The sequence below is a fragment of the Monodelphis domestica genome, chromosome 2, assembly GCF_027887165.1.
Source record: "Monodelphis domestica isolate mMonDom1 chromosome 2, mMonDom1.pri, whole genome shotgun sequence".
Taxonomy (NCBI): Eukaryota; Metazoa; Chordata; class Mammalia; order Didelphimorphia; family Didelphidae; genus Monodelphis; species Monodelphis domestica.
This window is the reverse complement of record NC_077228.1, coordinates 61,084,777-61,097,117: the sequence shown is the minus strand read 5'-3', so window position 1 is coordinate 61,097,117 and position 12,341 is coordinate 61,084,777. Positions and strand designations below refer to the sequence as shown.

Sequence of the window (12,341 nt, the reverse complement as noted above, 5' to 3'; positions counted from 1 at the left end):
TATATTTATGTTTATAAAAAGTATATAAACTAGAATATTGTTATAGATATAATATATATTTATATTTACATAAGTTACATATACCAGAATACCATTGTATATTATATATAATTATATTTATATAATTTATGTAAATTCCATATATATACCAGAATATCAATAAGTTATTTATATATACACCAGAATAATATATACCAATATTATGTATATATACCAGACCATAATATATACCAATATTATGTAATAATATATACCAATATTTTATATTTAATATTATTTTTATTTTGTATATATATACATACACCAGAAGCTAAAATAGGGTAGGGGTCAAATTATTTCTCACAAAGTATATATATATATATATATACATATATATTCATATTTGCATATATATAAATACATTTAAATGTCTTACATCAATAATTATACCCCTATGAATAGTTCTAATTGGCATCATCTACCTTAATGTGATTCTATAGGGTGGTGATTACTTATTAATCAGCAATAATCAAAAGTAACTAGGTACAAGTTAGAGTTGAGTAGGTTTTATCCTATAAACTTTCCTCTTTTGTTAAATTTTATGATAAATTTTAACTTGCCAGCATAGCTTGAAGGGGGCCTCCACCCCAAATATCATAAGCTTCAGCAAACATATTATTTTTATTAAATATTATTATCATTATACATTAATATGTTAGTCAAGGATATATGAAGAGCCCCTCCACCCTGGAACATTCCTTCCTCATGACCCATGTCAGGTAGGACTGGACAAGAGACTTGCTCCAATACTGAACCATATCAGTGCACTAGGATGTCCAGGGTACGTGGCTAAGAGTAGGTATCTTGAGGATGGGGTATAGGTGGGCTGGTTGCTCTGTGCCCACCTCACTGTTTGGTAGCAACATGTCCAAGGGGCATAACAAGATTTTGGAGTCCACTCTGATGCCCAGACTGACCAGATACTAAAGGACAGGGTTGGACACTGAAGAGAATAAAAGCTGAACTTTGGAGAAGGTTGGGGGGTATGTCTCAGACCATGAGGAAATTTGGGATCCTATTTGTTGGAGGGGGGTCAAGTCCTTTCAATAAATAGTTATTGGCTTGGAGCTCTGCCTCAGTTATTTTATTGCAGATTGGATAAATTTCTGGTGTTACAACTTTCAGCATACCACATAGTTCTCTGAGCCTTAGTTTTACTCATCTATAAAGTGAAGAGCTTGGACCTTTTTACCTCTGATGCCCTTTGTGGCTCACAAATAAATGCAATGGGGGCAGCTGGGTGGCATAGTGGAGAAAGACCTGGGTTCAATCTGATCTCAGATATTTCCTAGTTGTGTGACCCTTGGCAAGGCACTTAAGCTATGTTTTCCTAGCCCTTGCTCTTCTGTCTTAGAGTTGTTACTAACACAGAAAGTAAGAGTTTAGACATGCATTATACATATTAATTTAATTTTATATAGATTTGTTTTTAGATTTTTACATTTATTTTTATATATTTTATATTTATAATATATTATGTATTTTCATTAACATATTAACAGGCTAATTGTTCTTATAATTATTTGAATAATTATAACTACATATAATTAATTCTATATTATTTATTTATAGAATATATGTTTATATAATATAAATATTATATATTTATATATAATTAATTATATATAAATTCATGTGTTAAAATATAATTATAATAAAAAGAATGTTAATTATTCATATTAATGTTATGATAAACATATTATGTTTATAATATATTTATCAACATACATGTTTGTATATTATATATGATATATTATATATTTATAGATTTATTTTCTATAAATTTTTTTATTTTTATATATATGCAATGGCATAACTGTATTCTTCAAGTATTTGAAAGACTATGAGAGAGAAATATAGTCTGTGGATGGCAGCAACAAGGAGGCAGATTTAGCAACAAAGCTCTATGATGATATATCAGGTAATGATCCCCCTTGGGGGTAGGGTCCAGAGAAATAAAAAGGTAAAAAAAGAAGGGTCTATAGGAGGCAGGGTTGTTGACAAACTTTACCTGTTGGCACAGTCCAATTCAGTAAGCCTTAATTAAACAATTATATGCTGAAAGCTCTGGAGGGAGGAAGCAGAATGCAAAAATAAATAACCCAAAAGTTCTTGCCTTCAAGCAGCCTATAATTTAGTAGCCAGAAATAAGACTGGGGCCAGTCCTGTGGAAGGTCCTGAATAAATCTGATTTATCCTTATTTCATTTCATTTCTTCACTTTTCTTTTAATCTTTTTTACTTGCCTTTCCTTTAGCTAAAATGCCAGCTAGATCAATAATATGGAAATAGGTCTTGATCAATGACACATGTAAAACCCAGTGGAATGTGGGGCAGGGGAGGGAAAGAACTATGGAAAAATATTCTAAATTAATTCATTAAAGAAAAAATTTCAATTAAAAAAACATTAAAAAATAAAATGCCAGCTAGGTAGCACAGCAGAATATCAGGAAGATCTACATTCAAATCGTACCTCACACATTTCACTAGCTGTGTGACTCTGGGCAAGTGGTTTAATTCCAGTTTCCTCCTCTGTAAAAAGGGGATAATGGTATCTCCCTCACAGAGTGGTTGTGAAGAAGACAGATATTTATATTTATAAATATATTTATAAAGCACTTTGTAGACCTTAAAGTCCTACCTAAATGCTATTATTATTACATTTTATTTTACTACATTATTATTATTATACTACATATGATTCACCCTGTTTCTCATTAAATCTGTGAGTGAGAAAAATCTGTCCTATATCAAGGAATACTGTATGGTGATAAGGTCAGCCCCTTTTGCATTGGTCTAAAAATGAAGCAAAGGGTCATAGAATTTAGGGATGAAAGGGACATTAGACTTTTAACAAAGTTCACATTTTATAGATTGGGAAACTGAGGCCAAGAGAAGGAGAATAACTTGTTCAGGGTTTCCAGATGGTAAGTACCAGCACTGAGAAATGAATCCAAAAATCTTCTGACTCCAAATCTGGAGTTATTTCCATTGTATCACACTATTTCTCAGTAAAATGAAGGTTCTGCAGAGCTCCTGGGGCCCCATCCTTCACCTTACCTGTAACTAACACCTCCTTGCTCCTTGGTCCTCTCCTTTTCTGGCCATTTCCTTCGCTGAGACAGAAGACCTTCTTGTAGGTTTCCTGAAATATCGCTGAGCTCCCACCTCCTCTTCCTTCCAAACTCCATCACTCTCATGGGTGAGGTTGAGAATTCTGGCCAAGCCATGCCAGAAAAGCACCGATTAGCGGAAAGGGGAGATGCATGTGCTCAGAATGATCACAGAAAGAAGAACTGGGCAGCACGACGGCATCGGGTCTGGCTGCCTTCCAACCTCAACAATCAGAGCTGATTGCCCAGGGACCTGTCCTAAAGATGCAGGACTGTTCAAACCTTGTTTGCCTAAGCGGGCTTTCTTGGCAGTGCATGGGTACTCCTTGCCCTGTACGGTTCAGAGCCAGAGCATCGAGTGGTTAGGATATATATCAATTCTCCTTCCCTAGGGGAGAAGATGGATGGCTTTTGACTCTTGTCCACTGGGCAACTAACAGGTAAGCCACTGGGTTGCCCTAAAGGGATGAGTAAAAGCCCCTTGTTCTTCCATACACTATCTGCTTTTTCCATTTAGAGAGTTGCTTCACAACAGTTTCTTATTTACAGAATGTCACGTAAGATAAATATCATCACAGACAAGATACCCACAGTATCTTCTTCCCGAAGGGCAGATGTGGCTTAGGCTGGTATTGATGGTTGTTGGGTTTCTTGGCTAGTGTTTGTGTAATGTGCTAAAGGTACCACTCTTTCATCTTTCTTAAATATGTGGTACCTAAGCTTTTTCACCTCCAATTTCAGTTTTAGCAACAAGCCTGGTTTCTGACACCATCGTAGTCCAGGCTCACAGAATTATTTCTCTACAGGAAGGAACCTATCAAAGAAGGATATTTTCTTCTACCTCGACTCTGCCTTTCAAGAAAAAAGCAAAGGATTTTTTTTTTACAAAGGCCTTTTAGAGGTCCTTTACCTTTGTTATGTCACAGACCCCTTGGGCAGCCTGGTGAAGTCTATGCTTCTCAGAATAATGTTTCTAAGCATAATAAATAAATAATATATTCTATAATGTCATGTATTATTTTTATTATCTGTTTTATAATGAATAATAAAATACATAGGATTACAAAGAAACTGGTTATATGGAAATAAAGATGTCATTTTTTTTATCTGTTGAAGTTCCTCCCTGCCTCAGCCTCCTCAAAAATCTATCCATGGACCCCAGGTTAAGTGCCTCAGGATTAGAAATGGCATAGATACTTGGAGTTAGGAAGAGTTGGGTTGAAATCATTCCTTTGTCACTTACTAGGCAAATCATTTAACCTATATGAGCCTTAAACAACTTTTTAATCTACTAAATCATACCTGGATTGTGTGATCTATGTTGGTGAAGGAAGTTCCCACACTGAAAACTTCCTCCTCTGCTGAAATCATAGACCTTTTGTATATTCACGAAGTCAAGTCATTATTGTATGGTGGAAAGAGCTACAAAGAATCAGGACACTCAGGATCCATCCCTGACTTGTATGCATTTAGGCAAGGCATTATCTCTCTCCATGAGCCTCAGTTTCCCCCTGTGTAACATAAGGATATTACTTCTACTTTTCCCACCTGTTCCATAGCATCAAAGGTGATACTATATATGAAAGTGATTCTTCTGCTTCAAAAAGGACAGAAATAAAATGTTAATAACTAGCCTCCATTAAAGTCTACCAGTATCTGAGAGTATGACAGTTCTCTACCTAAACTCTCTCTGTTGAATAGGATTATTTCTCTGCAGGGGATTGTTATTCAGTTGGGTCTGACTCTTGATGACCTCATGGACCAGAGCGTCCTTGGGGGTTTCTTGGCAAAGGCTTGGCTAGAGTTGCCTGTCACCAACGGGTAGACATTTCAAAGAAGATCTCCCTGAGGAAATCAAACCCAATATGTTGAAAATAGAATGATCATTCTCTCCAGGTCTATCCTTTTCCCAAAATCTGTGTCAAGGGCTTCCCAGTCACCCAGATGTGCCACCTTGATGTTATCAGCTTCTCTCTCTCTCTCTTTTTCTCTCCCTCCCTCACTCCTCTCTCTCCCTCCTTTCCTCCTCCTCCTCCTCTCTCTCTCTCTCTCCTCTCTCCTTCTTTCTCCCTCCTTTCCCATTTCCCTCTACTCTTTCCTTCTCTCCCTCTCTCTCTTCCTTTTTCTCTCTCTCCCCTTCTCTCTCGCTCTCTCCAAATATCTAATCAAGTGCCAAATCTTATAATTTCTAACCATTTGACTTATTCCTTTATTATACTTAGAGGAGTTATAAGATTAGCTCTTCAATACCAGGATGGTTTTAAGGGCTACTCTTGTCCCAAGAATCAGGTGAATTCAGAGAAGCATGGAAACAGTGAATCCAAATAGACTTACCTAAAATAATCCTCTCTACAATATTCCCAATAAGTGATCATTTCTATTTCCTTTGAAGACTTCAAGTAAGAGTGATTCCTCCTACTCAACCAATCCCATTTCAGAAAGGGTCCTTAGTCACCTCCCCTATTCAACACTTTTCCCCTTTCCTATAAAAGATCCCTCCACCTTGCTTTAGAGCTGGAGTTTTGGGGATTTTGCCTTTTTTGGGGGGGTGGAGGGGTCATAGATGATTTCCATCATTGGAATGTGTAGACCCTTTCTTCAGAATATTTTTAAATCACTTTAGAAAATACTAAATTTCGGATCAAGGTTAATGAAAATAAAGATGTGATTGTCTTTTTGCTTCTCATCCGAGTTCACAAGTCCCCTGAAGGTCTGTTGAATCCCTGACTTACAGTTATTTATTTCATTAATTTTCTCCCTCTCCTACTTTTAGGGAATTCTTACATAGATAAGCTGCCAGGGACAAAGGATTGAATGTAGTGGATGTGAATATAGTGTTGTTTTTAAAGTCTTGGAATCAATATCCTAAATCACAATTATTTCTATTATGGTAGTAATTTGACATTATGTCTTTTTAAACCCTTACCTTCCATCTTGGAATCAATACTGTGTTCTGTTTCCAAGGCAGAAGAGTGGTAAGGGCTAGGCAATGGGGTGGGGGTGGGGATTCAAGTGACTTGCCCAGGGTCACAGGGTCAGGTGCCCAGGGTCAGCTAGGAAGTGTCTTGAGGCCAGATTTGAACCCAGGATCGCCCATCTCTAGGCCTAGCTCTCAATCCATTGAGCTACCCAACTGTCCCCATGAATGTATTGTTTTATTGGCTTCTTAACATACAATTTAAGCTATTCAAGCCTCAGCTTTGGTAGCACTTCTGACATCCCTAGGACTCCTGGAGAGACATAACAGCTCACACATTTAACACTTTAAAGTCCTTTCCTCCCAAGTATTCTCTCTAGTTAATTTATGATGAAACAGACACAAAAATTGACTTTCCCAGGGTCACATGACATTTCAATGACACTGGACACCACACCCTGGGATTTTAACACCTCCATACCAAAGATGTCATTAGAGGAAGTGAAGTTGACACTAGGGAGATGTAGTCAAGAAAAACACATGAATCACATGAAATCCTTGCTGATGTTGGGCATAATTTTTTAAAGTACAAAAAATTTGATTTTTTGGGAAGACTTTTCAAAGATGGGAAAATAAGTGACTGGGGGTGGGGGAATCATGAATGATATTACTGCCCCAAAAAGGCCATGGAGGAGAGAATAAACTACTGACATCTTTAAAGCAGACTAGATTTTCGCAATTTCATGCTCAAAGGAATGGCATAAAAAAACAAACACAAAAAAAAGCTCCAGCCCCAATGTTTGTTGTTTATAATAAATCAAACCTCGGCCTAAGAGGCTCTCCTTCAGTAAAATATCTCCTAGGACAAAATCATAAAAGATTCTTTGCCAGATGTCACAAAGACAACTTTGTTCAATGATCCTCGAAGCAGCCAGGTGGTGCAGTGGATAGATCGCTGGCTGGACTGGAGTTCTAATCCAGACACTAGTGAGGTGAGCCTGGATGAGTCTCTCAATGGCTCTCTGGCTGTTTCCCCATCTGTCAAATAGAGATAATCATAACGCTTCCTAGGGTTGTTGTAAAGAACAAATAAATGATTTATGAAGTACTTTGCACACGGCTATAGGAATTCTATTGTTGTCATGAGTCACTGAAAACAGATGGAAAGTGTGCTCCCCTGGGATATCAAAGGACAATATATCTAGGGCTGGAAGGGGCCTTAGAAGGCATCCTCACAACATCGACAGCAGCTTATAGCGGCTCCTAGCCTCATGGTGATGAAAGAGACCATCTGTTGCCCAGCTGGGCTGATGTCTTAACACTCTCGAATTCTAACTCGATGATTTAGCGCCTGACTTACCCAAACTACTGGATGCCTCTGGGTCTCACGTTTATCTGGAAATCCAAGAGAGCGAGGATTCCATGCCGCAGAGGGGAGGAGAGAGAATCTTCCTGTCATTCTATGATCAGCAGCTAATGCCAAGGCATGAAGATAGGACATGGATGGTGGGAGTTGAGTGAAGAGCGAGCAGGACTGGAGGGAAGGGATGGGACAACGTAGATGTTCTTGGCGCATTGCTTACGATGAGTTGCTTTTCCATTCTGGGCTATGGAAATATCCAACCCACTTCCCTTTACTACCCCAGCATCCCCCAAGCTTTTGGACTTATTGGAAGAGTGTGTGAAGACCAGCTATCAAAAGCTTCTACGAGCAACACTATATCGTAAGCTTCCCTCACTGGTATTTGAAGGGTATTGTTGCAAGCTGAGGTCATCCAGTGTTCATCAACTATCATTTTAAATAATTAGTTTAGAAGCATTTTTTTCCCCAAGAAAGAAGCCATTTAGATGGGAGTCCCCAACGTGATTTTTTAAAAAGCAATTTATTTGGTTTAAAAAAAAACATTTCAGACAATATGGCAGGATAGAACCCCAAAGAAAATTCCATCTATCCACCCAAATCTTCACACAGAGTGGTCGGGCCAAATACCACTCTTTACCATAAGCCTGAGAACTAGATGTCTGGGAGCTGATGGCTACAAACATCAGGAACCTTACAGTGGTAAAAGCCAACAATATAGGCGGTCTTTCTATACTTCAATCACATAGCTTGCCCCGTGTAGATTAAAAGCCTGACTTATTACTCAGTTTTAGAGAGACAAGCTAGATAGCGGGCCCAAGCACTGGCACCCATTGTTCCCAGGGGTTAGCTGGGGATCCTCCCGAGGCTTCCCCATTTTATTATGCTCTTTTCTAATTCCTACCAGTCTCTCACATGTTACCCCCATGCCCCTGACCTAACTTAATATATTATAAACAAAGGCCCCTTTATCACTGTGTTATTGAAAGCGGAACCCCCTATGAGAACATGCCTCCTCCCACTCTCTAGGCAAACTAGTTTCACAAAAATTAAATCTATCAACAATGACTATACCAGCCCTGAGTCACTGGCGGGGGCACTGATGCATCAGGACCCCTTCTAAAGTCCCAAAGCTCTGCCCACAATAAGGGCACTGAAAACCATTGGACTCATTAGACAGGACGGCAACTTTGGCATTGGGATGCGTTTTCAGGTGGGCATAGAAGTCTGGTAACCTACCGCAGGCTACGGAGCAAAAGGGACAACAGAAAGGGCCCTCGGCGCCATTGGAGCTGAACTCGAAAGTGTACAGGGGTCTCCCTCCTCTTGCCTCATTCCTAGTCTCCTGGCACTGCCTGCTTGAATTGGTTCTCTGTTCTAAGGGACGGGCCGCAGGGGCTTTCATCGGCGCTTGGCTTCCAGGCAGGCCCCCCCGCTTCTTCTGGCTACGGAGGCAGAGGCTGTTCGGGACGTGTCTGTCCAGGACATGAAAATGGCGTCGAATGGCGTAGTAGCGGAGCTTCTTCTCCAGAACATTTACATAGGACATCATCCTTGTGAAGAAGCACAAGTGGGGCCACAAGACCCTTCCACAGTAAGGACAAGCATTCTCCCTCCGCTGCCTCGGAGCATTGACGAGCACTCGGGGCTTCCTGGTCGTGTGGTAGAGATAGTGTCTGGCTCTCACTAAGTTCATGGCTAGTCTTGCCGCCAGAGGGGGTGAAGTCGGGGGCTCCTGCCTTTGGCATTCACGGACCCTTGGGTGGGCGCTTCTCTGGGCCTGGACAGAGAAGAATCTACTCCATTTCCTGGGCAGGGGTAGCTGAATTAAAATGGAAGAGGTCGCCACCGGATGTCTTTGCAGAAAACTCTTTTGAGCTCGTTTGGGTTTGACGCTTTCTGGAACTTAAAAAAACAAAAACAAACTAGTCTTTCTAGTCTTTTATATCTAAAAAGCTGTATAGTCAGAAGCGCGAGGCCTCCAACTCAAGAGGCCATTTCTGGCTTATCCAGCCTCCCCCTCGAGTCTTTCTTCCCAAGAAATGTGCCAAGGCCAGACGATGTATCATTGTGGGAGGCCAGTTAGAAACCTCAAGCTGCCCTAAGGGCCCTGGCTGTTCTAGTCCTTTCCTTTGTGCTGGAGCAACACTATTCTTCTCCCAAGTTTCTTGGGGAACAGGAAAGGTCAAGCAAGTCCACTCAAAACTCTCTATCGGTCTTTTCTGACCATTCACCATGGCTTCCCAGACCTGTCTAACAGGCATTTAATGGCCGAGATGTTCTCTGTCTGAAATTTGCTCTTTTTTAGGGAATCTAGTTCAGAAACTTTTGAGGAGATCAAGGAAAATAAAAGTTGGCTTATTCAACTGGTACTGAATCTATTTAATTATACTACAAGCCATACCTCCATCATTTGATGAATGTTTTGTTGCAATCTAGTAAACTTGTTTGGGAGGTGGGACAAGTAAAAACACAACCAAAAAAAAAAAACAACCAAATGAAAAAGAAATGAGATTAGTCCATGTATGGCCCTTTCTTTATGTGAAGCCATGCTGGCTTTCAGGGATCACTGCCTCCTTTTCTAGATATTTACATGCCATTCTTTTAATACAGCATTGTAGCATGTTGACAGAAATAAAAGTCAAACTAGGGCCAGGGAAACTCGAACTCTAGTTCCAGACCTAATCTTTGCTAGTCTTCACTACTCTAGGCTTTAGTTTTCTTATCTGCAAAGCAAAGGGTCTGCTCAGATGCTCTAGATTTCTGATTCTGTTCTTTACACATTCATGGAATAAAGGAAGAGCTGTCATGTATGTTGTATTCCGTTATTCTCACCCCCCCCCCAGGCTACCTACAAAAAGTAGTTAGTACCCCTTCTGGGGGTCTTACACCAAAAAGCAGTTTCAGTCCTGACATCAGCCCCCAACACAGACTGGCCCACAAGGGTAATATCTGAAATGAATGAATGCATTGTACCAGGTTTTCGAGATGGAGCAGCTGGAGCAACTGGTCTGACCTTCCAGGAAATTGGTGGCACTTCTGCCTTTGGTGACAAGGAGTCAAAGGTCCTCTTGGTGGTGCTGTCAGATCTGGAAAGTGGAAGCTTGGCTGCTGAAACTTAGATGAGATACAGTGATTTTAACTGGAGTTCTCCGTGTCTCCCCAAATTGGGAGAAAGGGGCAAAAAGAAAAGAGACAGAGAAAGAGAAAAAGAAAAAGAAAACGAAAGAGGCATACACAGCCTCAAAGAATTAGGGCCCCTGAATCCCTCGGGAGAAGTAGATTCTCTTATATATCAGTTAGGATGACTCAACATGTGAGAGGGAGCTGGAACTGTTACAAAGGACCTGGAATTTCAGTGACTAATGGCAGGAAAGGGGGACTATTAAAAAGTGCTAGCCCCGTTGCAATGCCAAGAAAGAGGAACTCAGGCAAGTGGCCCCTTACCAGAAAATTGTGGGAAGGACCCAGAGAGAGGCAAGGTAAGACAAAAGGAATGATTCTCTCCACATTTAAAAGTCTCAGAAGGTGAATTAAAATATGATAGCTGTCCCTTATTGAAAACATTGGGGTTTAAAACAGAAGAAACTGCAAGGATTTGAGTTCTTGAATATCCTTTTATGCCAAAAAGCTACCACTGAGACAGACAGCTTCTAGGAAAGACAGTCCAACAAGTAAATTTGGAACCAAAACTCTTTATGGAAGAATGAGGCAGTCAGAAAGATTGGGCATCTGTCCTAATGTTTGCCCTGGGTCCCAATTTCCTAGCCCCTCTCTGAGGTTACCAATGTGCATTAACCCACACAGCTCTGCCAGCACCTCAGGATTCTCTCATTTCTATATTGAGTATAAGGATTACCAGGTGAATTACATTATCTTTCATTGCACTTTATGGGCATTTGAGAGAGCAAGGAAAAGGAGAAGAACCAGGGTGTCTCTTAGGCATTTGGATTCAAATTTTAAAGGGAGATAACCAAGTTATGGAAAGAGCAAGAGCAATTCACCCCATGGTCATAGGAAAGCCCTAATGAAGCCAGTGTTGCTAAGGGAGAATTCCAATCTAGCTCTTTACTAACTCTGGTCATTCTTAACCCCATACAATTGAGGAAGAAGCATTTGTTAATGTATGCAGGCACTCAGCTATATCCTAAGAGTATGAGGACAAACGGGAAATAGTTTCATACTCCAAGGAGCTGACATACTTATTTACCTGTTGAGAAGTCTTCTGAAATCTCTACGTCTTGGGCCTTCTGGTCATTGTTTTTTTGGTCATTTTTAGGAGGACTTCTCATCTTGGAAATTGGCTCTGTTTGTTGTAAAGAAGATGATTCCATTAAGCATTTATTAAAGACCCACATTGTGCTAAGTGATGGGAATAAAAAAATAGTTCTGGTTCTCAAGGAGTTTACAATCTAATGGGAGAAAACTGTGGGAAGGACTCAGAGGCAAGGTAAGACAAAAGAAATTATTCTATCCACATTTAAAAGTCTCAGAAGGTGAATTAAAATATTTATTGAAAACATTGCCTGCAAGGAGCTTACATTCTCACTTACTTTTTGAGAAGTCTTGCAAATCCTCTAATTCCTTGGCCTTTTGGTACTCCTGGTCATTGGCTTTTTGGTCTCCTTTTGGAGGACTAGCCATGCTGGAAGTTGATTCTATTTGTAGAAAAGAAGTCGGGGCTCCATCAAATACTCATTAAACACCCACATTTCACTAAGTGCTGGGCATACAAATAATATTTTTAAAAAAGAGTCCCTGCCCTCAAGGAGCTTACAATCTAATGGGGAAAGACAGCATGCAAAAGGAAACTGAAAACTGAGGGAAGGGGCACAGAAAGTACTAGCATGGGGGTATAGAAGGGCACAAGGACAGAAATAAAATGGTATCTGCCTTTAGGGGGCTTTTACTCT

General features: G+C 40.0%; 1 protein-coding gene across 6 annotated transcripts in view; it reads right to left on the bottom strand.

The window, feature by feature from the left end:
- Positions 1–7,932: 7,932 nt before the first annotated feature.
- Positions 7,933–12,341, bottom strand: part of LOC103105950 (dentin sialophosphoprotein-like) — a 32,848-nt gene continuing 28,439 nt past the window's right edge. For all 6 annotated transcript variants that reach the window (XM_056815477.1, XM_056815478.1, XM_056815482.1 and 3 more), the window contains exons 13-16: positions 11,982–12,086; positions 11,639–11,734; positions 10,405–10,545; positions 7,933–9,333 (exon numbers count right to left, since the gene is read on the bottom strand). In XM_056815477.1, coding sequence (XP_056671455.1) covers positions 8,513–9,333; positions 10,405–10,545; positions 11,639–11,734; positions 11,982–12,086 — 1,163 coding nt within the window. In that variant the 3' untranslated portion in view covers positions 7,933–8,512. The remainder of the gene's footprint in view (positions 9,334–10,404; positions 10,546–11,638; positions 11,735–11,981; positions 12,087–12,341) is intronic.